The sequence below is a fragment of the Herpailurus yagouaroundi genome, unplaced genomic scaffold, assembly GCF_014898765.1.
Source record: "Herpailurus yagouaroundi ecotype Mexico unplaced genomic scaffold, PumYag 217, whole genome shotgun sequence".
In the NCBI taxonomy this organism is placed as follows: domain Eukaryota; kingdom Metazoa; phylum Chordata; class Mammalia; order Carnivora; family Felidae; genus Herpailurus; species Herpailurus yagouaroundi.
In genome coordinates this window covers 3,229,651-3,254,402 of record NW_024412448.1, presented here as the reverse complement: position 1 = coordinate 3,254,402, position 24,752 = coordinate 3,229,651, and the positions used below count along the sequence as shown (strand labels likewise).

Genomic DNA, 24,752 nt, shown 5'->3' with positions numbered 1-24,752 from the left:
GCTCCTTACTGTGTCGTGGCGTGCACGAGCTATTTCTCTCGCCTTACGCTGGGGGCCCACGCAGGGAGAGATGGTAGTCCAGGCGTCACTCGATGGGACGATAAAATAGTTTCACGTCGGTCGGATGGAAGACGCTCTTCTCTGCATCCTGTATTTTCACCCTTGGCTAAGGGGCTCTTGCCACAGCATTGCCACATGGCCTGGTTGCCCCCCGGTTGTCAGAGACCAGCCGATCGTGCCTTTTACGTAGTTGTGGGTGGAGGGGGCGAACTGACCTTCTCTCACTGATGAATTTCCGTCGCCTTGTCTGGGCTTTTCCTTCAGGATGTAGGCTACCCGGAATTCCTGAACCTCCGTCCGTACATGTCCCAGAGCAGCGGCGAGCCCGTCATGTATGGGCTGTACGCGGTCCTCGTGCACTCTGGCTACAGCTGCCACGCGGGCCACTACTACTGCTACGTGAAGGTCAGTACTCCGTGTCCAGGTGCATCGGCGGCCGGTGGCGGCGCGTGCTCTGCTCCTGGGGGCAGGTGTGCCGTGCGCGTGGGTGCACGTCCACGTGGGGCCTCTGCAGAACGTGTGCTCATGGAAGGTGGCCACGTTTGTGGCTGCATTCCGGTCCCTTCGGTGCTTCAGCGAATGGAGGGCAAAGATGTCTTTAGAACCCGTCGCGCCAGGATCTGTGGCGTCCTTGAACTTGGGCTGAGACTCCGGGGGGAGGCTTGCTCCAGCAGCCTGGAGGCGGCTCAGGATGGCTAGGTGTTGGTGGGAGACGCTGTGCAGATCAGACCCTAGACGGCCTTGCACCAGGAGGGAGCGGGGATTCGGGGCGAGAGCAACGCTGGACATTTTAACACGAGGTCATTGACAGCACACGGGTATACATGGCAGTTAACAGCAGATTGTTTTTTATGTTTATTTATTTTTGAGAGCGAGAAGGACAGAGTGTGAGCAGGGGAGGGGCAGAGAGCGAGGGAAACAGAGAATTTGGAGCAGGCTCCAGGCTCTGAGCTGTCAGTACAGAGCCTGATGCGGGGCTCGAATTTGTGAACCGTGAGATCGTGACCTGAGCTGAAGTCGGACGCTCAACCGACTGAGCCACCCGTTTATTTATTTTTGAAAGGGAGAGACAGAGTGTGAATGGGGGAGGCGCAGGGAGAGAGGGAGACACAGAATCCAAAGCAGGCTCCAGGCTCAGAGCTGTCAGCCCAGAGCCCGACACTGGGCTCGAACCCACGAACTGTGAGGTCACGACCTGAGCTGAAGTCGGACGCTCAACCGACTGAGCCCCCCAGGCGCCCCTAACAGCAGATTCTTTTATTTCCTTCTTTCAAAGATACGGCTTACAGAACACGTGTTGATTGTTTCATTTTGTGTCGTTTCCTCCCACACCCTGTGCCGCTCCAGGCAAGCAACGGACAGTGGTACCAGATGAACGATTCCTCGGTCCGTTCCAGCAACATCAAGGTGGTTCTGAACCAGCAGGCCTACGTGCTCTTCTATATGCAGTGAGTCCTCTTGCCCCCCGCCGTCTGCGAGCCCGTCCCCTCTGCTGTGGGCCGCGGGCTCCCGCGTGCGCGTGACGGTGGGCTGCGCGGGCGGGAAGTGTGCAGGGGGGAGCATCCGCCAGGAACTGCTCCTTTAGACCCGCCTGCCTGGCCGTCATGACAGCGGCTCCCTCTGGGGGGGGCCAGAGCAGGACTCCACCTGCTCCACGTTGAATACGAGTGGGGGAGATGCCTATTATTTTCTGTCGCTGCCCCAGATGCCATGTGTCGTGTCTGGACGGCGGCCGCAGTGGGCACTGGAGCATGTTGGCAGAGGGCGGAGGCCGCAGCGGGGCCCCTTCTCTTGGGGCCGGTTGTCCCCGACTTAGAGGTCGGAGGACGTGGAGACTGTAGGCATTTTTGCTGCCTCGTCTGCGTCCTGCTGAATTTGAACGCAGTGACTGACTGGGGCGGGGTGGGGTGGGGGGGTCCTCTGGCTTTCTGGTGAAGCGAGAATTCAGTCTCGGAAGGGCTCTGACCCTGACGCGCTCCCTGCCTGTGCCGGGCGGACATCCGAGGCTGTGTGACGGCTGCCGTGGTGTAAGGGGGGGTGAGAGCTCAGAGAACCAGACCGTGTTCTTCCTCTGACAGAATCCCGGGCTCTAAGAAGAGTCCTGACGGCTCCCTCCCCAGGACGGCATCCTCCGCTCCCGGCCGGGCAGGTGTGGTCGCCGACCGCTTCAGGAAGAATGTTGGCAACGGGACTCTTTGCTCCCCGCTGACCGGAAAGGTACTTGTTTAAGAGGATGTGAGTTTACGCAGCGGATCCTCCTGCCTGCGCCCCTAGGGGGTCCTGGGGCCCCCAGCGCTCTTCACGCTCAGAATCCGGCCCGATGGCAGGAGAGCTCGGTTTGTCCTGTTTTATTCCGTGTTCTCTCTTAAACTGGTCACGGGCTGACACTGGGTGAGGGGCGGAAGGGACAGCGAGGAGAAACCCTGAGCCAGCGAGCGAGTCAGGCTGTAGCTCCGCGTGCCCCTCAGACCAGCTGCCGCGCACAAGTGCGGTGACGGGCTCGCCAAGCGTGTCCTCGCTTCCGGGAAGGCGTCATTTTTGTCTCCACGACTTAATGTTGGAAATGTGAGCGGTTTCTAGCAATGTTAATTTCCTGCTTTTGATAGTCCTGCCGTGATCAGGTTAAGAAAACGTCCGTGTTCTGAGGAATATACACGGCCGTTTTTAGGAGCGAGGGGACATCATGTCTAAAACGTATTGAGGTGGTCAGGAAAGGAAACGTCATACGTGTACGTGTGCGCACGTACGGATACGCGGAGGGAGAGAGCGAGCGAGAGATCTAAGGTGGAAAAACGTTAGCAATTAGGAAATACCCTCCTTTTCAAGTTATTTTTGTGTAATATTTGAATTTTTCTACTGAAAACCAGTCGTACTGACCAAAGTAGCGAGGGATTTCCTTACCGTAACACCGTCTGTCGTTGAGAAACAGATTTGTCCTTTCTGTCGACCACTTCTGTGAACCTCCCCCTTCGGTCTGAAGATCGAATCCAAACGCAGGCTGCCGGGAGGTGGGGGCCCTTCGCGGTCTGCGGGGGTCTGGTCATTTTTGCAGATCTGTGTTTCCCTGCCAACACGTGAGAATTAGAAGCGTTGGGTTGACCTAGCAAAGAAAGGCCATGACCTGTGGCCCAGACCAGGAGTCGTAAGCCTCAGCTGTGCTCAGAAACACCGTAGGGAGGGGCGGGGTGTCGTTCCGGTCCGCCCACGGGGCCACGCGCCTCAGCATCATGAAGATAACGTTCCACACATACTGCAATTGACAAAATCCTTTTCACTTTATTTTTTATTTTAGAGCACGACTAGGGGAGAGGGGCGGGGGGAGGGAGAGAGCATCTTAAGCAGGCTTCGCGCTCAGCGTGGAGCGCGACACGGGGCTCGACCCCACAACCCTGGGATCGTGACCTGATCCAAAATCAAGAGTCAGATGCTCAACTGAATGAGCCACCCAGGTGCCCCCAAAGCCATTTTATTTTAAATAACATTCTGTAGGTTACGTAAATGTCAGTGCCCCATCAACGAGAAGGTCTTGCAGTGCGGTGGGAAGACATATACTCTTTGCAAAGAATGTAAATAAAGGATAAATCGTTGTTGAGCGTAGAGACGAAAGAGAGGAAAACTCGGAAGAAAAGAGAAGTGCGTGTTCGGTAAACTTCCAGAAGAGGGAAGACTTTGTAAGAGAGAAAACCTCGAAAAACAAATCATAAATTGGGTAAACTAACATTTGAAGTTTTGAGCGTGAGATATTAGAAAAAAAGAAACGACAAAGCGTCTAAAAATTTGTGCAGCAAATCCAGCAAAAGGTGAACGTTCCTCACGCACAGAGGACCCGTGCGGGTGACGTGTCAGGGCGTACGAGTGTTAACGGCAGTAAGAGCCGGCAGCGGTTTGAAATTAGCGAACATTCTGAGAAGGACCCAGTAGCTCTTGCTGGTGAGAGTTTGGTAAATGCGTCGGCAGCGTGCCTCAGAATTCACGGATAGTGCTCCCGGCCTCGGAATTCCGTTCCGAAAACACAAGCACCGAGCGGTAAGGAGGGAAAAGGTCTGGTCTCTTGGTGGTTCATTCGGCCAGCAGTTGTAAGCTCGGACTCCTAGACCTGAACCAGGCGGGCGGTGAGGCCGGCAGGCTGCAGACACCAGCCTCGCGGAGCATTTAAACCAGGGACGGCACGGACGCCGCCGCGAGGAGTCTAGAGGAGGAGTTGGGGTGCCCGGAAGGGTACCCGGAACCCCGTGGTGCGGTTCGTTTCCGCTGCAGCGGGAGGCAGGGCAGCTTGTGTAAACTGTTCACTGAGGTGCTTGCTGGGCACACAGGAAGACCTTTACTGAGAGGAGTGACGATGCTTCGGGAAGGGCGCAGGTGGGCCCGGACGCCCCCGTGCGGGCCAGAAGCCCTCGGGAGGCAGGGCGGCCGGAGGGGATGCCAGCGTGTCCGTCTGTGCTGACGTTTAGCCGAGGGGTGCGGCTCGGGTACATGTTTTTTTTCACTTTACGCTTTTTTGTATTTCTTGACTCCTGATGAAAACGTCCTGCTTTCAGTAAAGGTGACCATAAAGATCCCCACGTGTGCACGACTCACAAAATCCCACCACCGTTCAGAGAAGCGACAGCGTCCTTACCGTGTGTCCCCCCAGATAATCTGTCTTGAATTGCTTGGCAGGGACCCTGCCTGCCTCTGACGGTGCCTTGACCTCGCGGGGGGAGCCGCCGGCCCACGCTCCCTCCCGGGTGTCACCGTGTCCCCTGCGCCCTCCCGGGTGTGACCGTGTCCCCTGCTTGCTCTCCCCCAGCGACTGGACCCCACGGCACTGAAGAAGCTGCAGGCCACTGAGGAGCTCGGCGTGCTTGTTTCCAGAAACGGCTCTGTGTTGGGTCTGAAGTCTCAGAATGGATACGTTCCTCCAAAGCCACCCTTGGGGTCCCCTTCCCCCCGACTCTCCAAAACGCCCCCCAACACTCCGACCGTTCTGGATGAGCCCGGAAAGAAAGTCAAGAAGCCGACTCCCCTGCACTTCGTGTCCCCGTCACGCAGAGCTTCTCAGGGGCTCCACGGTACCAGCACCGGGAGCGGCAGCAGGGGCGAGGGCCGCAGGCCCGGCTCCTGGGACGGCAGGGCTGCTGCCCCCTCTACCTCACCCAGGCTCCCGGCCGGAGTGACTGCCAGCGGGCCCGCGGCGGGCAGCGAGCATCCCGAGCCCGACAGGAGGGGTTCCGGCGGTCCCAGCCCGGAGCACTCCGCCAGCAGCGACCCCACCAAGGCCCCCCCGACGCCCGAGAGCGGAGCCGCCCCCTCGGGTGATTCTCAGGGAACAAACCCCAGAGCGCTGCCGGGCGGAGAGGACTCCAAGGCGGCGAAGCCCAAGCCCCCCGTCCTGAGCACCACCGCCACTGAGCCCGCAAGCATCATGTCTCCTCCACCAGCCAAAAAACTGGCCCTTTCTGCCAAGAAGGTGGGTGTGTGAGGGTCTCGCCGCAGGAAGTGTGTCTGTAGAGTTCAAAGAGCAGGTTTGGTGCTAGTCTTGGGGGTGGGGGTTGTGGTGGGGCCTCCGGCCCCCCCCCCCCCCCCCTTGACCGGAGGAACAGAGTGGTTGTGGGCACTCGCAGGATGCACGGGGCCGTCCCGGGCGCGGGCGGGGGCCCGGGGGACGCTGGTGTGATAATACTGCGTGTGGCTGTCGGGGGTCGGGGCGAGGTGGCGGTCCCCCGGATCCGTCCGTAGGCAGGATCTCCCGCGGAAGCCTCGGGGAGGACGGGGCAGGTGCGGTGGGCGGACAGGACGCGGGCGGGCTGCACCTCTGCGTGTAGCACGAAGCTCGAGGATGCGACTGTTGTGCTGAGACTTTTGCTTCAATTTCCTTCCTTTTCTCCTTTTTGTTTCTAACCAAAAACACTTCTGGTTCTTCTTCTACCATTCCCCACCCCCACCTCCCTCTGTTTTGTCCCCTTCTGTCCCCTCATCCTTCTTTCTGGGCTCTTTCATTTTTACTTTTCGTTTGTGTTTATTTTCATTCTTGTTTTCCCTCTTCACTCACGGCAACCTCTTTTAGACCACCAAGTTTTTATTTATGTCAATAACTGCAGGCCAGCACCCTGCGGAGGGCAGCCGGCAATGACCTCCGTCCACCCCTCTCACCATTGTCCGACCTCACCTACCCCAGGAAAACCACTCACCCGGTCGCCGCCTCCGCCTGGCCTGTCGGTGCCATCAGGTGAGCCGTGGGCGCGGGCCCTGCAGGCCGGCTGCTCCTCCCCTGTGCTTAGCGTGTGCTTGGCTGGGGAAGACTCACCAGGTCTCCAGCCTGGCGGGATGGACGGTGTTGTGCAGCTGGACAGGTACAGGGTGTATCCCGCACCGACTTCTCCCTGTTTTCTCGGTTTCCATCTGGCAAAGGAGCCCTGGCCGGTCAGAGGCGGCCTGATCTCTGCCACACTGATGTTTTGTTTTTTTTTTACTGGTCTTCGTTTTCCGGCTGTCTGCCGTGTCCATGTGGTGACGGTGACGTGCCTGTGGTCCCTCCCCAGCCTCGTGACGGGACCGCACGGGAGAAGAGGAAGGCGGGAGTCCCAGAAGGACCCTGCGTGGACTCATTTCTGTGAGCCCACCGAGGGGTGTCTTTTTGCCGCCGGTGTCGTTTTGTGCGTCCCCCCGGTGCCCCCCGAGCGGGCTCCCCGGGCCGTCTGGGCTCGCTGGCCTCCGGAGCTCCGGGCGGGCGTCCAGAGCGGGAGGTGTGGCTCTCTGGGGGGGGGTCTGTTCAGGCTCCGCGCCGACGCGTCTCCCAGCCTGTTACGCACGGGGTGCGGGTGTCCCTCAGGGTGTCGAGTGGTAGGAAGCGGAGTTGCCGATGTGCCCGGTCGCCCGGTGGCCGGTGGGGCCTTTGGCGCCTGTGGAGGGAGGGAAGGAGGCAGCTGGGTGAGGCCGGGACATGGTGCTGGTAGTTTGGTGTTCGCCGTGGGCGCTGATGGGTCCTCCCCACCCCCCGGCCGCCCCGGGGATGGTGTGGTCAGCCGCGTGTTCCCGCCACCCAGCCTCGCCCGCCCTCGTGCTCGGGCTGGACCCGGCACAGTGTTTTTGCAGCGGGTAGGTCCTTAGACTCTTAAGGCATTTGCTGTGTGTTTCTTACTCTTTCTCTGACGCGCGGCTTTTTCATGACATTTGCCAGGGGGCGCGGTAAATGGCGTGGTAGTTACCTTTGTCCAGCTGACAGTCTGTTCCGGTTTAGGGAACAGCTTCCTGTTTGCTGCCATGACCCTTCCCGGCAGGCTTTGTCGTCACTCAGTCCCGAACGAGAACAGTGAGGCCCACAGAGGTTAGCTGTCTTGGGACCCTGCCGCCGGCAGGAGGTGGGCCAGAGAGTCTGGCGTGAGGGAGCCCCCGTTCCTGCCCCGTCCCCGTCTAGCCGCGGGGTCTGCTGTAGAGTCTGTTCCCCTGATTTCCCAGAGCCCCCCAAATTGGGGAGTCCTGGTACACGACCCCTAGGCCTGCACCGGCCCTCCTTGCGAGGCTGGCGTCCTGGGCACGAACATCGCGAGGCTCGTGGGGAGCTTAGCGAAGCTGCTTCTCCCAGCACACTCGTGTTGAAAATTAGCAACAGGAGGGGCGCCTGGGGGGCTCAGTCGGTTAAGCGTCCAGCTTTGGCTCAGGTCACGATCTCAACGGTTCGTGGGGTTGAGCCCCACATCGGGCTCTGTGCTGACAGCTCGGGGCCTGGAGCCTGCTTTGGATTCTGTGTCTCCCTCTCTCTCTGGCCCTCCCCCGCTCACACGCTGTCTCTCTCTCTCTCCCAATAATAAGCAGACGTTAAAAAAAATTGTTTTTAAATTAATATCAAGAACTTGCAAAAATACTTCAAACCGTCTGGTGATAGGGACAAAGAGATATGTTACGACTTTTATTAACTTTGACCTTCGGTGTATTTGTGTTTTCTCGTGAGTCTCTCTTCTCACTCGCTACGTATGACCAACGTACGTCTAAGGTTGACAGCGGGGAAAACCACCTGAAAGGGAAGGGGGCCGAGGGTGGGTGGGAAGGGCCCGGCTGTGCATCAGAGCAGCGTGTCCTCACAGGGCACTCTCACCTGCTCCCAGACCATCCAGCCGTCCGAAGCTCCCCGTCGGCCCCTGCTCGTCACTGTCCAGTAGCCCCCGACCCCTCGGGACGTCAGACCCACAGAGCTGCTCCTCCGCCTCTGCTCCCCTGCCTCAGGTCAACGGGGGCTTCTGGGCCCCTCCACACCAGCTGCCGGAGGTCAGCAAGCCCCCCCGGAGCCTCTGTAAGAAGAGGAAGAGGAACCGGAGGGGAGAGACGCACGGGCGGGGCTCAGAGACATGCGCGGCGGCCGCAGCCCCTCCGGGGAAGAGGAGGAAGAAGAAGGGAAAACGCGCGGAGGCCGTGGACGCCTCCCCCCTGCAGGAGGGGCAGGTGCAGAGGCAGCACCGGGGCCTCGAGCGCAGGAAGGAGGGCCGGGCGGAGGTGCCCGTGGACCGCCTGGAGGAGGAGGGCGGACGGCAGCAAGAGAACGGCCAGCAAGCGGGGTGCGTGGCCGACGGCCACCACGTGAGCGGCAGGAAGAGGAGGCGGGAGGGAGCCGAGGGCCTCGGCGCCGAAGACGGCCTCCCGCAGGACCCACCGTGGCACAGGTGAGCGCAGGGAGCCAGGCGGCCCCCCACCCCGCCAGCGACACGGTCCGACCCAGGTGGGTGTCATCTGGCAATACAGCGTGCCGACCAGGCTTCTAGGGCGCGGCCGCGTCGTCAGGTGTCTCGCCGGGGCGGTGAGCGGGCGGCATTGTTCCAGAGCCGGCTGGCGTGGTGCGTGCCCCCAGGCGGCATGTCATCCGGCCTGTACGACTTGCCCGGGTCGGTTGCAGTTACGGGCTTTTCTCCCCGACCGTGGCCTCGGACAGCTAGCACGCTCTGTCCTGCTCACGTCGGGGGGTGGGGGGGGGCGGTTTCTCCCCGGGGGGGGGGGCCCTTCCGCACAGTTAGGCATCTGCCATCTGGGAGTTCCGGGGCGAGTGAACCCCCACTCTCACTCCCCGTTTGCTCAGAGCTGACTGTTGACTGACTTCCCGGCAGCTGTTCTCTCTTGGACGTCACCGAGTCAGAGGCCAGTGCAGCATCTCCAAGGAAAAAGAAAAAGAAAAGAAGGCAGCAGGAGTCACGGCAGGAAGTACAAGAGAACGAGCTCCCCGAAGCCTGCAGGGGCGAGACGCAGAGGGGCCCTGCCGTCCCTGGGAGCCAACCCTCACCGGCCGTGAACGGCAGGCGGCCCGGGGACCGAGCAGGTGTGCACCCGCCGAGGAAGGGGAGCCGGGGGCTGGGCCCGGGCCGCGTGGCTGTACATCCGGGAAGGGGACCGCAGGGGAAGGGGGCTGGGCACAGGCCTGCTGTATTCCAGAGGCAGGTGCGGTGCAGGGGGAGGGGCCAGGATGAAGACCTCTTACCTCTGCTCTGTCCCCGTGGGCAAGCCGCCTGCCCTGGGGGTCACTGCCTCCCCATCCGGACAAGCATTTGGCTGTAACTTCTCCGGAGAAGCAGAGAGGTATACGCGTGCGCTTCTCCACGTTCTGGGAATACCGTGTTTCTCCCGATTCAGGGCTCTTCCTGCCCGAACTTTCCCGTCGGGATGAGTCCTGGGCCATCCAGCCTAGAGTTCCTCCGTGACTCTTGGACTCGGAGTGTCGGCCTGTGTTTATACTTGGCCTTTTCTGAAGATCACGTGGCCTCTTGCTGCCCGGGTGCCCAGTGTTTCGGCTGTTCCCCAGGCCTTAAACACCCGTGGCTCAGCACCTCCTCTGGCTTTTGTTTCCTTGTTCCCTCAGAGCTGGCCAGCCTCAGCTGGGTGCTCCTGACACAGCGTGTCCGCTAAGCGAAGGGTAGAGAAGGTCACCCCTGCTCGGGAAGGGACCCGGCAGGCGGCAGACTCCGTGAGATCTGCTCTGCCGCCTGGGGATCCAGTTTCGTTCGTGCTTTTGGGGGCGAGCGGGCCGCTGGGGAGCGCTGTGTGTTTGTCCAGCCCCTGAGAAGCGAATCTGGCTGGGCGTTGATTACCGTGGGAAGCGCTACCACGAGGCCGTGACGAACAAGGCGGCCAGCGTGTCGAGAAGACGTCCGCACGGAGGTGGCCACGGAGCAGCCTGGCCGCGGTCGTCAGACCCCGGCTTGCTCTGTCAGCACGCTGAGCACGTGGAGACGGTGCTCGGGCCTCAGGGCCCACCGCCCGGCACAGGTGCCCCCACGGCCCCTCGTCTGTTTGCTTCCCGTCCCGAATGTCACAAGGCTGGGCTTCGTGGGCAGGGGCCTTCACGGCCGGGAGACGGGGAGAGCGTCGCGGCAGCTCAGCGGGACCACTGGCCCGGGCCGTGCTGTGGAGCAGGGCAGGAGGCTGGAGAGGGCAGCGGGCACTGGCCGAGGGGCACCGCGCTCGGGACACGAGCCCACAGTTCGTGGGGTCACTGACGAAGTGGAGGCCAGGAGAGCGAGGTCCGCTTTGTGCCGAGGGAAGGGAATCTGTTCTGGCAGCCGCGGGCAGACGTCGTTTCTAGAAGCCTGAGGAGGGTGCTCAGAGCCGTCAGTACCCAGGTGTCCGTGGTGGCCTGGCCGTGCGGGGATGGGGCTGAGAGACCGCCTCCCCGGAAGCTGAGGCGATGCTGGTGCTCCGTGGTTCCCTCCGGTTCCGGCCCCTCGTTTCTGGCCCCTTCCCTGGAGGAGGCGCCGGTTCCCACAGTGGGGTGCTGGGGTTTTGGTCTTTTCCGAGAGCCGCGGTGGTCGGCGGCCCGTCTGTGGAGAAGCAGTCGGGTTCTTCGTGAGAGGCAGACGTGGTGTTTGTCTGATTGTAGGGCAGGCACGGGCTCCTCGCGTGTCCTGGGTCCGAGACGGGGAGGCCGACGTGCTCCAGGAGCTGCTTGAGTATTCCTCAGATAAAGCCTACGGGAGGAAAGGTACCGGTTTTGAGCCCGGGCAGCGCAGAGGTCTCAGGTGGGCCCTGGGGTCACGATCCTGGGGCGCGGGAATTGCTGGGCTCCAAAGATGAGCCGAGGAGTGTCCGTTCAGAACTGGTCCCTGGGGGCGGGGAGAGCAGACCCTGTGCCCCCGGGCGGCGCGGGCCGGGCGGGCACGGGTTGGAGGGAAACATCCGGTGCCTGAGACCTCTGGTAAACAAGGGCGTGGGTCTGAGAGGGACTAACTGCAGGCTGACGATGCAGAGCCAAGGACGTCGGCGAGGAAGTCACGGAACCCCTGACTGTCCTGCTCGCTGCGGGCCCCTCTGCCCTCCCCCGTCCTTCTCTGCATGTCCGTTTCACCAGAGGGTGGCACTCGAACGTTTGAGTGTATCAGGAGTAGGCCCGTCCCTGTCTACACCGCGTTCTGGAAGCCGGTGCACAGAGGTGTCTGTTTTGCAGTGTTGACGTGGGACGGCGAGGTGTCGGCCGTCAGTCAGGACGCCATTCAGGACAGCAGGTGGGCCCGCGCGGCCACGGTGATCGACGACTGGGACGAAGAGTTCGATCGAGGGAAGGTACGGGGTGTGCTCGTGGCCGGCGTGGCGGGGTGCTCGCGGTGGCCCCGCTGAGGCCTGGCTCAGGGAGACTAGGCCCTTTGGGGCGGTTGGAAGCGGCAGTGGCCTCGTGAAGTCGTCCGGGACGGCGGGAGGTGGGCTGCTGGGCTCGATGCCGGCCTGGCCGCTCTGAACGTGGCGTGGCCACGGACGAGGCATCTGTCCCCCGCTGCTTTGTTCCTTCCCCAGCAAGGTGGGGACAGTGGGGACGCCTCCCGCGGGCTGCACGAAGAGAAAGCCTGTCGATTTGGTGGCATGTTGAATCCGTGTGCCCCCCCCCCCCCCCCAGTAAGCCTTCACGAGGGGCTGTGGGAACGGGGACAAGCCCTTTTTGGGAATTGTGACACGTGCGGTTTCTTGACGCAGGAAAAGAAAGTGAAAAAGTTCAAGAAAGAGAAGAAAAGAACCTTCAACGCCTTCCAGAAACTTCAGAGTAGACGGAACTTTTGGTCTGTGACTCACCCAGCTAAGGCTACCAGCCTCAGTTACCGCCGCTGAGTTTGCTGCTGTCGAGATGGGTCAGTGTGTGTGTGTGTGTGTGTGTGTGTGTGTGTGTGTGTGTGAGAGAGAGAGAGAGAGAGAGAGAGAGAGAGAGAGAGAGTAGCGGATGTCAGTGTGGGGTTCTGGGCTGTGTCTGGTGCATATGCGTGTATGTGGTGAGGTGTGTGTTAAGTGTGGGGGTTGTGCGATGAGGTGTAAGGGTGGGGGGTGTAGTGCGTGTGCGCGGGACAGAGCTGGCTCCGTCTGATGTCACGTGCTGACTGGTGTGGACACGCCCTCCGGGACGTTGGCGGGAGTCCCAGGCTCTCCTTTCTCGTCAGGAGCAATGTCCTTTGCCCCACAGCCTCCGGAGACGAGGTGTCCTTCCTGGGTCCTGTCCGTCTGAGCTGAGAGCAGCCTCGCTGAGGACTTTGTGCCCCGTGGCCGCCAGGCCAGCACCGCGAGCCCGCCGCAGGAGGACGGCCCATGGAGGCCCTGGGCTTCTTTGGATCGGGACCTCTGGTGTCACGGCGTGAGCCGCACGGTGACGCGTAGAACGAGTGGCAGCACGCCGGGCTGGCGGTGCTTGTGGCCCATGGGGGGCGCGGGGGAGGACGGCGGCCACACCCCTCCCGGCGCATCCTCGGGCGAGAGGGCGAGACGTCCGTCCCTTGCTGCTGGCGGCCGGCGCTGCCGTCTGGTCCCGGCCTCCCCGTCTCTGTTTTGGGGGGGGGGGGGTGGCTCTGTCTATGCCTTACGTGTCCCCTCAGAGGGTAAGCCCGAGGCCGCCGCCCACCGCACTCCTCCCTTTTCTGGAATCGGGGGCGGCCCTTCCGGTGTATCGTCCCCTGCGAGAGACTCTAGGCCGGCTCCGGGGAGCAGGGGCCTGGAGACAATGTGCCGACACGCCTGCCTTTCCGGCTGTTTATTCCGAGGTGGCTTTGCCATTCCTTCCCCTGCAGCTGCAGCGACCCGCGGGTCTTTATCGAGGTGGTGGTCTTGGGGTAGAACCCTTTTCTTTCGCTACTTAATAGAAGACTTTCGTTTTGACCAGGTCTGTGGCTTCCGTCAGCAATATATTTCCTTCCCCCAATACGCAATACCAGCTTTGTTTGCTCAATTTTGTGAGTGCTTTTGAATTTAGATGATTGTATGATTCGAGATCACTTTTTTATCTTGCTCAAGCTGTGCCTGCGACTTGTAATTTAATAAATGTGGGAAACCCTCAGTCGAGGTGGCGTTTTCCGGAGAACAGACACGTGACCCAGTAGTACAGGGCGTAGAGGTCAATCTTAGAGCGACTCCACGGAATACGTCTGCACGTCCTTTCCTCTTGGGAACATCCGCGTGGAGGTGGGCTGACGTCTGGTGTGGACCTGTCCGTCCTTCGCGGCCTGAGGCCCGCCGATGCCCTTGTCCGGCACCCCTGTGCCACACTCTTCCCGAGCCTGGGCCGGGGGGTGGGGGGGGGATCAGAAAAAGTGTTACGTGTTTCACAGAGGGAGGTACGTTAATTTTTTCACGGAGGCAGTTGTGTTTGGTTTTCCTTTCTGTCCTTCTATTGCTCTTTGGAAAAGGTGGGAGAGTACTGGCCCGCTCTGGGGCTGCTTCTGGTCCCAGCAGGAAGCTTGGGTGCTGTGTCACCTGTGCGGGGGCCTTTTGCTTTTTCAGAGGACGGAACCTTGTTCGTAGATGAGGGTTGCTCCCCACCCCACCCCACCCCAGTCCCCAGTGTTCTATGGCCTTGTCATCTGCCCGTTTGGGGGGGGAAGACAAGGGCCTTTATGGGCAGGGCTTCCCCCCCCCCCATGCAGTGTTGACCTTCATTCTTGTATGGCCCTATTTTTCTGGAAAGTTCTATCGTTGAAAAGGGAAGTTCATTGTCTGCAACACAGAATTTGTCTCTTTTCTTGCTCCCTCTTCAGACCAGGCTCTTCCCTCATCCACTGTGTAATTATGAAACCTTTTTCTAGGAAAACATGCCCGTTGTGTCTTGGGCAGTGCTGAGCACTGGCCTGTCTACAGCATTCATCACTGTTCGCAGGGGCAAGCCCTTTCCTCCCGCAGAAGGTCGTTAGCCACACTGGGAAGGGGAAAGGGTGAGCCCGGAAAGTCAGTCCAAACCCTAGGGGACGTGTAAATATATAAATATATATAAGTAACTAGAGCTTTTATATGATAGCAGTCACTTGGTTGACTTAGAACATGGGTCTAATTTAACTTTGTGTTTGGGGGGAAGGGTCCCCCTCTCCCATTGGTCCCGTGTGGCCTCACTCACCTGCCTTTTCCCGGTGGGCTCAGCCCACTGCGTCCCGTGCGCCACGCCTCCGCTCCCGGGGCTGAGGCGCCCCAGACGTTGCCAAGATCCGGGTGCAATAAAACGAGTTCTTGTGAGCCCTGCCCGTGTCCTTGTTTTTCCGTTTTTCTCCCTTTGGTTTTGTCAGAGTCGCATTCCAGCCCCCGGCACAGGTGAAGGCTTCCCCGTGGTGTGGTGCTGTAACCCGCCGGTACGTGGCAAAGCGTAGAGCAGATCTTCGTTAAGGAAGAAGAGGAACCAAGGGGTTTATTCGAGTGTATTAATAAATACGTTTATTGGAATTTAAGACAGGGGAGCCCTTTGAAGTGGCCCGCCAAGCCTCGTGGGTGATTTGCAGGGAGGACTGCGTTGAGGAAACTTGGAAACCGTAGCATTCCACTGAGGTTTGCTGCTGTTTGATTTTTTTTTTTTTTTTTTTTTTTTGGTAACTGAATAACGTCTGGGTCTCTGCGGGGAAAGAGGAGAGAGAAATGATAGGTTTTATCGAACTGTGAGTTTTCTTCAGTCAGCAAGAGCGGCACAGGCCTCCGGTTTGGGATCCTCCCGGCTTGGCTGGTGCCCGCCGGAGAGCAGGTGCGGCCACGCGGGTCACGCCCCTTGAGCCCCTCCTGACGCGGGCAGACGGGCCCAGCTGCTCCGGCCACACGCTGGGGGGCGTGGTGAGGAAGACTGGATGCCGGGGTCCGCACAGGAGCTTGATTTGGGCTCATCTGCTGAGAGGGAGGAGCCGGGTCTGGAAGCTGGGGGAGGCCACCGGGGGCGGCAGGTCGCCCCACAGGTGACCGTGACCCTGATCGGGAGGTTACATTGGGCCAGAGCCCCACCTGTGAGCGGGAGACGGAAGTGAAGGCGGCCCTAGGCTGGAGGCAGGCTTCCGGCAGGTGGGTTCGGGTCCGGGTACTCCGCCACCACCACCAGGCAGGCCTGTTCCTGAGCCCCGCGGCCGCTTCCCTCTTCCTCCCCCCCAGTGTCTCCTCCGAGTTCCCACCCAAACATGCCCGTCATACCCGGGCCTCTGCCACGTCACTAAGAGCAGATGAAGCGAGACCACAGCCGGACGCACACCCAACGGGGTGCCTGGTGGGGTGGGAGAGTTCGGGGCGGCTGATGGCAGCCCAGAGGCCCGGCTGGCAAAGCCCGGCTCATGTCCGTAGTTCGTGAATCGGGCCGGGCGGCGGTAGGCTGGGGGTCCACTTCAGCTCCGGGGCCCGGCGGGCATAGGGGCAGGACCACCTCCTCGTCACTGTCGCTTTTCCAAACTGCAGGGGTGCCGGCCGTACGTGTAAAGGTGAACAGAGAGCTAAATCTCCCAGGTGGCCCGTGGTCTCCAGGGCAGGGACCGGCGGCTCTGGGTGGGAACCACGAGGATGTCCACAAAGCACGGGGTATGTTTTGGTGGATGATGTCTGCATGAGCCACGTCGTGCGGGCGCCTGCGTGTGGGGAGTTCCCGTGAGCTCCCGCGCTACCTGTGACGAGAGTTTGCAAGGTCTGGTTGGCGCCGTGGACTCTGGAGCCTGGTGGGGGTGGAGGGAAGACAGGTGAGGACGACCCGTCCACCCGCCGGCCAACAGTTGCCCCAGGACGGCATTGGAGGCGGCAGTGGAGGGGTGGGGAGCTGGCATGCGGGAGCGGAAGGTTCCGGGTGGGGGTAGGACAGCTCCTGGCCTGGGCGGGCAGTTGAGTGGCAGAACCAGTGTTCCAGGGAGGCCATTGGGTGACAGATTCCCTGCAGTGATGCAGTCACGCCTGAGGAATGCGCGCGTTCTGGGAACAGGAACCTCGGGAGGCTCACAGGGGTGAGATGTAGGTGAGCTGTGGGCTCCGAATCTTGGGGTTCAGAGAAGTCCAGGCGTTTGGCCACTGCCCCCACTCCCCCCCCACGCGGGGAACCCACCGGGGTCACCGTAGCCGTGAGTGTGCCCTCCGGTCCAGAGAGGGGCCTGCGTGCCAATCCCTGCCGATTCTCCGGAGCGTGGACAAGCCTCCGCGTAGACGGGACACAGCAGGGGAGAAGGAGCCCCTCGGGGGGCCGTAAGACGCCTGGTTCTTGGTAGGTGCTCAGCAGCGTGGTTCTCCCCCGGCCCCTCCCTTTGGCCACACGCGTGCCCCGCTCCTTCCTCCCCCACCTCTGCACGTCTGGACCAGCTGGCTGCCCGTCTTTATGAGGCTCTGCCAGCCCCTCGGTGGTTTTCCCAAACGCCGTTGCTCCCTTCCCGCCTCTGTGCCACTCACTCTTGGCGAATGGTTTCTAATTCCGCTACAGGAACCCCCTCCCGCTCCGAAGCAGAAGAACAGACCACGAGGAACCGCCTGCCCCCCATCTTCCTCTGCTCCTGGTGGTTCCAACACTCGTGGGGCAGCAGAGTCAGCTGGGCGGGTTATTCCAGGCCAGTGTGAATGAGACTGGAACCTGGGAGCGAGGCTTGGGCATCGGCATTTAAGACCCCTCCGCCTGCACGCTACTGGGCGGCCAGTGCCGAGAAGCGCTGATTCTGGTCCCAAGCGAGCCTCCAATGTGAGCGCGCGTCAGAATCACCAGGGGGTCGTTCAGACACCCACGTTGCTGGGCCCCATGCCCCGACAGTCTGATTCGGCAGGCGGGGGCAGGGAGGGGGCTGAGAGCGTGCATCTCGAACGTTCCCAGGGGGTGCTGGATACGATCCAGTGGTTCTCCCGTGGAGTGGCCGGCACGAGGGGGAGTTTGGGAAGGAAGTCAGGTGCGTAGACGGAAGACAGGAAGACTTACGCTTGACCCGTGGGGACCGCCACAGACCACAGACAGCAGAAGATGCGCCCGCTTCCCCCGGTAGGGCTGGTACCCTGCCTTTGCTCTGGAGGCCAGCCTCTTCCACCCTCTGGGGGTCCGTCTGCCTCCTCCTCTCATGACCTGTTCACTTGTCTGCCACCCTAAAATCCCTCGTCTCTGTGTCCACCCCAGCCACCGTCTCCCCCAGCCGAGCCTCAGCTTGCTCTCCGCTCCTTCCTCGAGGTCCCCAGCGTGCTGCTCCCATTACTCCACTCAGCGGCCCCATCCGCAATGTGATGGGCATTTGCCACAAGCCCTCTTCTGTATTTGACACTGTTCACTGCCCCCCGCCAAGAGTTCTTTTTCTTGTATTTTTTATCATTGTTTCATTTTAGCACAAGCAGGGGAGGGGTAGCAAGGGGGAGATAGGATCTGAAGCAGGCTCTGTGTGGACAGCAGTGAGCCCGACGCGGGGCTCGAACCCACGAACCGTGAGACCACGGTCTGAGCCAAAGCCGGACGCTCAACCGACTGAGCCACCCAGGCGCCCCTTTTTCTGTCCTTTAAATGTTACAGTTGTTGCGTTAAATGGAGCCAGAATCCGTCAGGTCCGATCAATACATGTCACTGCCCGATCAATGTAACCCTGCTGAACGTCTTTTCCCGGATGCGCTTCTGGCGAGTTCTTGGCCCGTCTTTTGTTTGCCTCCTCTTAGCGGGTCCTGCTCCTCCCGGGCCCCTCCGTGGCTGGGGGCTCACCCCCTACCCCATTGCCAAATCCGGAAACGTGACCACCCCCCTGCACACCTCCCTCCCGTCACCCCCACACACTCCAGCAAGGGAAGTCTCATCTGCCCAACGTCCCGTCGCTGCCACCTGTCTCTAAGCTTGAATCCCCACCCACCATTTTTGTCCTGCCCCCCCCCCCCCCCCCAAGAATCAAACCAGCTCGACCTCCCGTGGGCCTGCTTCCTGCTCTGGTCTCCTGGCCCCCAAGACCATCTTTCAGGACTGGAAACCCTAGGCAGTCGCCCCCTACAGAGGTTTCCCACACCTCTGGGCTAATCCCAAACGCTGACTGCACCTGCACGGCCTCGGGGCAGCCGTCTGTCAAGGCCTCCAGGGCTGGGCGGGCGTGCTTCCTCCGAACACAGTCTCCGCCTGGCTCTCCTCCAGGAGCAGCTGCTGCTGGGAAGAGTCAGGTCAGGTCCGGTCCCAGGGTCGTGGGATCAAGCCCCGCGTCGGGCTCTGCACGGAGCATGGAGCCTCCTTGGGATTCTCTCTCTCTCTCTCTCTCTCTCTCTCTCTCTCTCTCTCTCTCTGCCCCTCCCCTGCTGGTGCAGGTGCTCGCTCACTCGCTCTCTGTCTAAAAACTAAAATCATCAAAAAGAAGTGATCTGTGTTTATTTTTTTTTTAACGCACCTCTTCCTCCTCTTTCACGCTGATCATTCCGTTTCCTGTCTTACGAGGCCACAGTCACGTGCTTCCGGTGACCAGCAGTCACTGGCCAGAGCAGGGCCCCGGAAATCTTTGTCGGGGGAGTGCACTGGAAAAGCCGCTTGAGGAAGTGTCACTCGTGACTGTGCACGTGGCCCGTGCTCGGAAAACGGGCCGCCCACCCTCCACCCACGTCACTGGCTTCAAATGCCGCTCCTTTTTGACGTGGCAGCTTCCTGAGCCCAAGCCCCTGTGCGACCCCCTTTGCTTTGTTCTGTTTCACAAGTGAAATCATCGGGGCAAAGTCTGGCGGGAACTGGAGCCCCCCCCCCCCCCCCCCCCGGTTGGAAGTGAGAGCCTGAATCGCGTGGCACGTGGCCAGCTGTCTTCTGGGCGGCACGGGAACAGTTGGTGACAGCTGGATACAATCAAGTTCCATCACAAACAGATTTTAAGTGCCATTCACACAGAAGAAATTGCGAGCTTTAGCAAAATAAAATCTGGGGGTTTTCAAAGCAAGACAATGCCCCAATCTCGGCCCGCACGAGCGATCTGGTCTGTGGTCTCTTACGTGTGCGAAGCACCCTTTCCTCCCCAGCGCGCCCTGCCTGCCGGGAGAGCAGAACCAGAGAGCCAGGGAAGAACCCCCCGCAGGCCAGCTGCCCGGTCCCCTGGCTTGGGTTTATGGAGGACGCCGGGTCGAATGCCTTTCTCAACACCGTTCCCGCTCGCTTTTCTTTTCTTTTTTTTTTTTTAACGTTTTTATTTATTTTTGAGACAGAGAGAGAGACAGAGCATGAATGGGGGAGGATCAGAGAGAGAGGGAGACACAGAATCCGAAACAGGCTCCAGGCTCTGAGCAGTCAGCACAGAGCCCGACGCGGGGCTCGAACTCACATACTGTGAGATCGTGACCTGAGCCAAAGTCGGACGCTTAACCGACTGAGCCACCCAGGCGCCCCTCCGCTCGCTTTTCTAGAAGAGCCCCTGCCTGCCTTCCACTCTGGCCTCAGGTGGACATGAGATCATGACCTGAAACCGAAGTCAGATGCTCAACTGACTGAGCCACCCACGCGCCCGTAAAAGTTCTATCTTAAAACTTTAACAGAGGCAAAGGGGCGCCTGGGGGGCTCAGTTGAATGTCTGACTCTAGCTCAGGTCATGATCTCATGGTTCACAAGTTCGAGCCCCACATCAGGTTCTGCATTGACAGCGTGGAGTCTGCTTGGGATCCTCTCCCTCTCTCTCTCTCTGTCCCTCTCCCTCTCTAAATTAATTAATTAATTAATTTAATTACTATAAATAAATAAATAAATAGGGGCGCCTGGGTGGCTCAGCTGGTTGAGCGTCCGGCTTCGGCTCAGGTCATGATCTCGCCGTTCGTGAGTTCGAGCCCCATGTGGGGCTCTGTGCTGACAGCTCAGAGCCTGGAGCCTGCTTCGGATTCTATGTCTCCCTCTCTCTATGCCCCTCCCCTGCTCTCTCTCTCTCTCTCTCTCTCTCTCTCTCAAAAAGAAACATTAAAAAAGTTGTTTTCAGTAAAACATAAAATAGGTATATATTTGGCCTTTGGTATATATGATGTATAATTTAAAAGCTCTATATGTCCCAGGCCTACCATAACAAAGCCCCACAAATTGGAGGGCTTGAAACAACAGAAATTTATGCCCTCTCACCATATGCTTCTGGACGCCTGAAACCTGCAGAAAGTGTGGGCTGAGCCGCACTCCTTCTGACGCCCCCAGTGGCTCTTGGTCTGTGGTCACAACCCTCCAATCTGCCTCCTCTGGGTGTGTCTGTGCCCTAATCTCCTTTTCTTAGAAAGTCACCAGTCATTGGATTAGGGCCACTCTAATGACTCCGTTTTAACTTGATTCCATCTGCAAAGAACCTATTTGCAAGTAAGATCACAATTCACCGGTGTTGGGGGCTAGGGTTTCAAGGTTCCTTTCTGGGGGCCCCAGTCCAACCCCTAACAATATGGAAGGATGTGTAATGAAGAGTCTCTCCTACTCCTCCCGTCTGTCTCTGGCAGGAGCTCTCCGAGAGGCAGGCATGGCCCGGGCACTCCGTGAGGGTAGGGCTTTCCTGCCACTCTCTCCGTGGCTGTGTCCCCAGCACCTTGAACAGTGCCTGGTACGGTGCTGGCCTCCAACACACATTTGTCGGGTGGCCGAACATACAAGTATAAACGTCTGCTACGTGTGTAAATATTTTTATTACAAATGGAAACATATTATATGCTCCGGTTCTCTCCCTGCTTTTTTCACTGTCTAGAGCTTGGGAATCCTCTCACGCTGGTCAATACGGAAACCGGCCTCAATCTCTTTAAAGCCTGTGAACGGTCCTTTGTAACGAAAGCACCATAACACATGAACCTGCCCCCTGTTGAACACAGATTGCTTCTGAAGAAGTTTGAATCCCCACAGTGTAAGCACAAGACAAATTATTAGTATTGTTTTTTTGCCTAAAACCTTCCTTCATAATTCTGATCTTTAAAAAAATGTTTTGAATGTTTATTTTTGAGAGAGAAAGGGACAGCATGAGCAGGGGAGGGGCAGAGAGAGAGGGAGACGCAGAGTCCGGATCAAGCTCCATCCAGGCTCTGAGCTGTCAGCACAGAGCCCGAGATGGGGCTCGAACCCACAAGCCTTGAGATTACGACCTGAGCTGAAACCAAGAGTGGGACGTCTAACCAACTGAGCCACCCAGATTTCCCCGATTTAAAAAGTTGTTCGTGGCGTCCGACTCTTGGTTTCAGCTCAGGTTCTAATCTCGCCGTCTGTGGGTTCGAGCCCCACGCTGGGCTCTGCACTGACAACACGGAGCCTCCTTAGGATTCTGTCTCTCCCTCTCTCTCTGCCCCTTCCCTACTTGTGCTGTCTCTGTCTCTCTCTAAATAAATACACTTTAAAAAATAACATTAGCATAAAAAACCTTTTATGGACCAACCACAGGGAGAAGGCACACATTCAAGGTTGTCTGAAGAAACAGCAATGCAGGACGGAGGCCTGGGTTACAACGGGCAGACTGGGGGGGGGAGTCCCAGGTCCTCCGTGGAGTCCTGTGTCTCCCAGCTCTCCCTGCCTCCAGCTCTCTCCCCTCCAGGGGCTGAGGACACAAGCAGCTAGCGAAGCCGGCCTGGTGTCTCCCACCCTGCACCGCGGCCTCTGTGAGCCTCAGTTTCCAAATCTGTGGTTCAGGGAAAACATCGAAGCAATCCCTGTGAGTCACAAACGTGATCTAATGGAACGTCTTTGCCAGTGACTTTGAGTCAGAAATACATGTCGCATCCTTGCACGCCTTCACACCCGACCGAAACAAGCACTCTCTTTATTACGTGTGACACATGCGGATTTTGGATTTTAGTCCATTTTCATCTAACGATGATTGGTTCCTCCACTGTCGAGAGTTGGGGCCTGCTATTTGAAAGCCCCTGCTGGAATAAAACCTTGTCAGGTAAACGAACTTGTACACGGTCAAGTGCCATGCTAATTGCAATGATCAGCATTCACACCAGTACCCCTCATTATCCTAACGGGCTAACATTTGGGAGTTGGGACCACGATCGATTTCCGTGTGGAGAGTGAGAATTAACCTGTCATCTGAATGGCTTTTCTTCCCGAGGGTTGGTCACCGAGCAAGAGTTCAGGTGGCAAGGGACCCCCGTATCGTACCGTTAAGGGAAGAAAGCCAGCTCGGGAATGCCTTGAATCTCCTGGTGACTCTGGCCTAGAGAGTGGTAGGGAGAAGACACAGAGGGGACGGATGTCAGCGAGAGTCTCGGTGCTCCGCTAGGGTGAAAGGAGATCACCAGGTCAAAGCCAGTCGATGGAGCATCGAAGCCCAGGCCAACACAAACAACACGCAGCCAAAGCACTGAGCACACACACCCAAAGGACATGGTCACGCCGGGGCCCAAATAGGACTCCCTGCTGTAAAGTCCCCTCTATAAACTAGACCATCTGGCGAAATCAGTGAAAATGAAACTCATGAATCCACCAGAATCAACCTTTTAGGAGAAAGAGAACCTAATCTATTCAAGAGAAGTGTCTAATTTCTGGAATCATTTGAAAGAAACACTTGGGGGGGCGGGGTGTGCCTAAAGAAATGGAGACACTAAGGTTCCCCGCCAAAGGCTGGGTAGGTCCGCTCGTGAAATTAAGAGGGATGTTCGGGAAGGAGCCGTTCTCTTAGAAGAGTGGGCCAGAGCTATAGCCCCGCCCCCCAGATAGGATGTAAAGATTAGGGTTCTTTAGGCTGTTATCTTGAAATCCGTCTCCTCTAACAGAAGTGACGTCAGCCAGCCGTGTAGAAGTTGAGCGGGAGACAGGGACAGATCTGTCCCTTCAGAGATCAGTTCTGGGCAGAATGCATGTTTACAGGCAGAGGCTGCATTTTGTGGGCAGGAAAGGGTCTGGAGGGTGGAGGGGCTGGCCCAGGTCACAGGGCTAATCAGAAGCAGATCTGACATAAAAGCACCAGAGTCTCCTCATTCATTCTTTCTTTCTTTTTCCCTCAAGGGGAAATTACTTTTCTTTGTTGCCTAGAACAATTGAGAAGTCCTGGGAGGCATACTTGAGGGTTGGCCAGTAATGAAATAGGCTGCCGGGAGGGGTCACACTTCCCCCCACCCCCGCCCCCACCATGGAGATATTCCAAGAGAGGTTCATGAGCATTCAGGAACTTGGCCAAAGCCGAGCTCTCCTCCAGCAGCCCCAGGTGTAGCGCACTGTGTTGGGTGTCCAATGATCTGTATACCAGGAGGGACTTGGGCCAGCCAGAGTGACCGAGTGATCCCGAGGTCCCTGAGGGTCCTGTAATTTTTATGGCTAGCACTAAACCAAGAAAGGTCCCGTGCATCTGGGAGTGGCTAGAAAAGTAGCATTTTTTCCCTTTATTTTTCTAAATTAACAACGATGAAGATACATTCACACAGTGTAAAAAGACCAGACGGCACAGAAAGACCATGACAAAGTATAGAAGGAAACGTAGGTCACGGGGCCCCTGGGTGGCTCAGGCAGTTTAGCCTCCAACTCTTGGCTTCGGCACCGGTCATGATCTCACGGTTCGTGAGTTCTAGCCCCACGTGGAGCTCTGTGCTGACAGTGCAGAGCCTGCTTGGGATTCTGTCTCTCCCTCTCTCTGCCCCTCCCCTGCTTGCGAGCTCTCTCTCGCTCTCTCTCTCTCAAAATAAGTAAATAAACTTAAAAATGAAAGAAGGATGAAAAAGTCTCAACCTCCTTTCTCCCAGTTTATTCCTTTTAACTTCTTTTGTGGAGCCTTCCAGAAAAATCATTTTGCACAGAACACCACATATATTTACACGCAGCATTTGTATCTACAGGTGAGTGTTTCAAAGTGGACAAGGGAGGGCACCGGGGATTAAAAAACACTGAAACTGGGGCGCCTGGGTGGCGCAGTCGGTTAAGCGTCCGACTTCAGCCAGGTCACGATCTCGCGGTCCGTGAGTTCTAGCCCCGCGTCGGGCTCTGGGCTGATGGCTCAGAGCCTGGAGCCTGTTTCCGATGCTGTGTCTCCCTCTCTCTCTGCCCCTCCCCCGTTCATGCTCTGTCTCTCTCTGTCCCAAAAATAAATAAACATTGAAAAAAAATTTTTTTAATATAAAAAAAAAAAAAAACCACTGAAACTGTCCATAAAAGTTGTGAGCTATCAGTGTAGACAAGCTGGCACTCTCAGGAAGGAACGGTTCCAGCAGGAAAGTCAGCCGAGACGGGGTTGCACTGGGGACAGGACGGCCCACAGGAAGAGTTATCTTCACCTCCCTCTTGTGACTTGTCTAAACCCCCAGAGGTCCGTGGATGTCCACGGAGGTCCTGAGGTAGTGCACGGTGTTTGGGTGAGGAGACCTGAGTTCTGGGGCTGTCATTCCACAGCCCTGAGATTTTCCTCTTTGTCACAGAGAAACGGCCTTCGTGTCTCACTTGATCCCTTCTTATATTCTTTTGCTGTCTTGTGAGCAATTATCATAAAGGGTCGGGTAGGAACGCAGTAAGATGCGGGGGGGGGGGGAGGGGGGTTTGGCATGTTATGTTGGGAAATTTCCGGGAGAGGGGAGAGGGGCCACTCCCTGGTCCTTGCCTCAGCCCTGTGTGTGCCCTGGACCTCCTAGGGCTTCAGTTTCTTTGTCTG

General features: G+C 58.5%; 1 protein-coding gene across 3 annotated transcripts in view; it reads left to right on the top strand.

Moving 5' to 3' along the window:
- USP36 (ubiquitin specific peptidase 36) overlaps nucleotides 1-14,492 on the top strand; it is a 37,597-nt gene extending 23,105 nt beyond the window's left edge. Inside the window, exons 11-21 of one of the 3 annotated variants that reach the window (XM_040456563.1) lie at nucleotides 325-465; nucleotides 1,408-1,508; nucleotides 2,139-2,277; nucleotides 4,850-5,509; nucleotides 6,141-6,268; nucleotides 8,145-8,696; nucleotides 9,132-9,343; nucleotides 10,898-10,999; nucleotides 11,462-11,577; nucleotides 11,983-12,134; nucleotides 12,461-14,492. In XM_040456563.1, coding sequence (XP_040312497.1) covers nucleotides 325-465; nucleotides 1,408-1,508; nucleotides 2,139-2,277; nucleotides 4,850-5,509; nucleotides 6,141-6,268; nucleotides 8,145-8,696; nucleotides 9,132-9,343; nucleotides 10,898-10,999; nucleotides 11,462-11,577; nucleotides 11,983-12,114 — 2,283 coding nt within the window. In that variant the 3' untranslated portion in view covers nucleotides 12,115-12,134; nucleotides 12,461-14,492. Of the gene's footprint in view, nucleotides 1-324; nucleotides 466-1,407; nucleotides 1,509-2,138; nucleotides 2,278-4,849; nucleotides 5,510-6,140; nucleotides 6,269-8,123; nucleotides 8,697-9,131; nucleotides 9,344-10,897; nucleotides 11,000-11,461; nucleotides 11,578-11,982; nucleotides 12,135-12,460 lie in introns of all 3 variants that reach the window. The other 2 variants (XM_040456562.1, XM_040456561.1) reach the window with 2 other exon arrangements.
- Nucleotides 14,493-24,752: the final 10,260 nt, after the last annotated feature.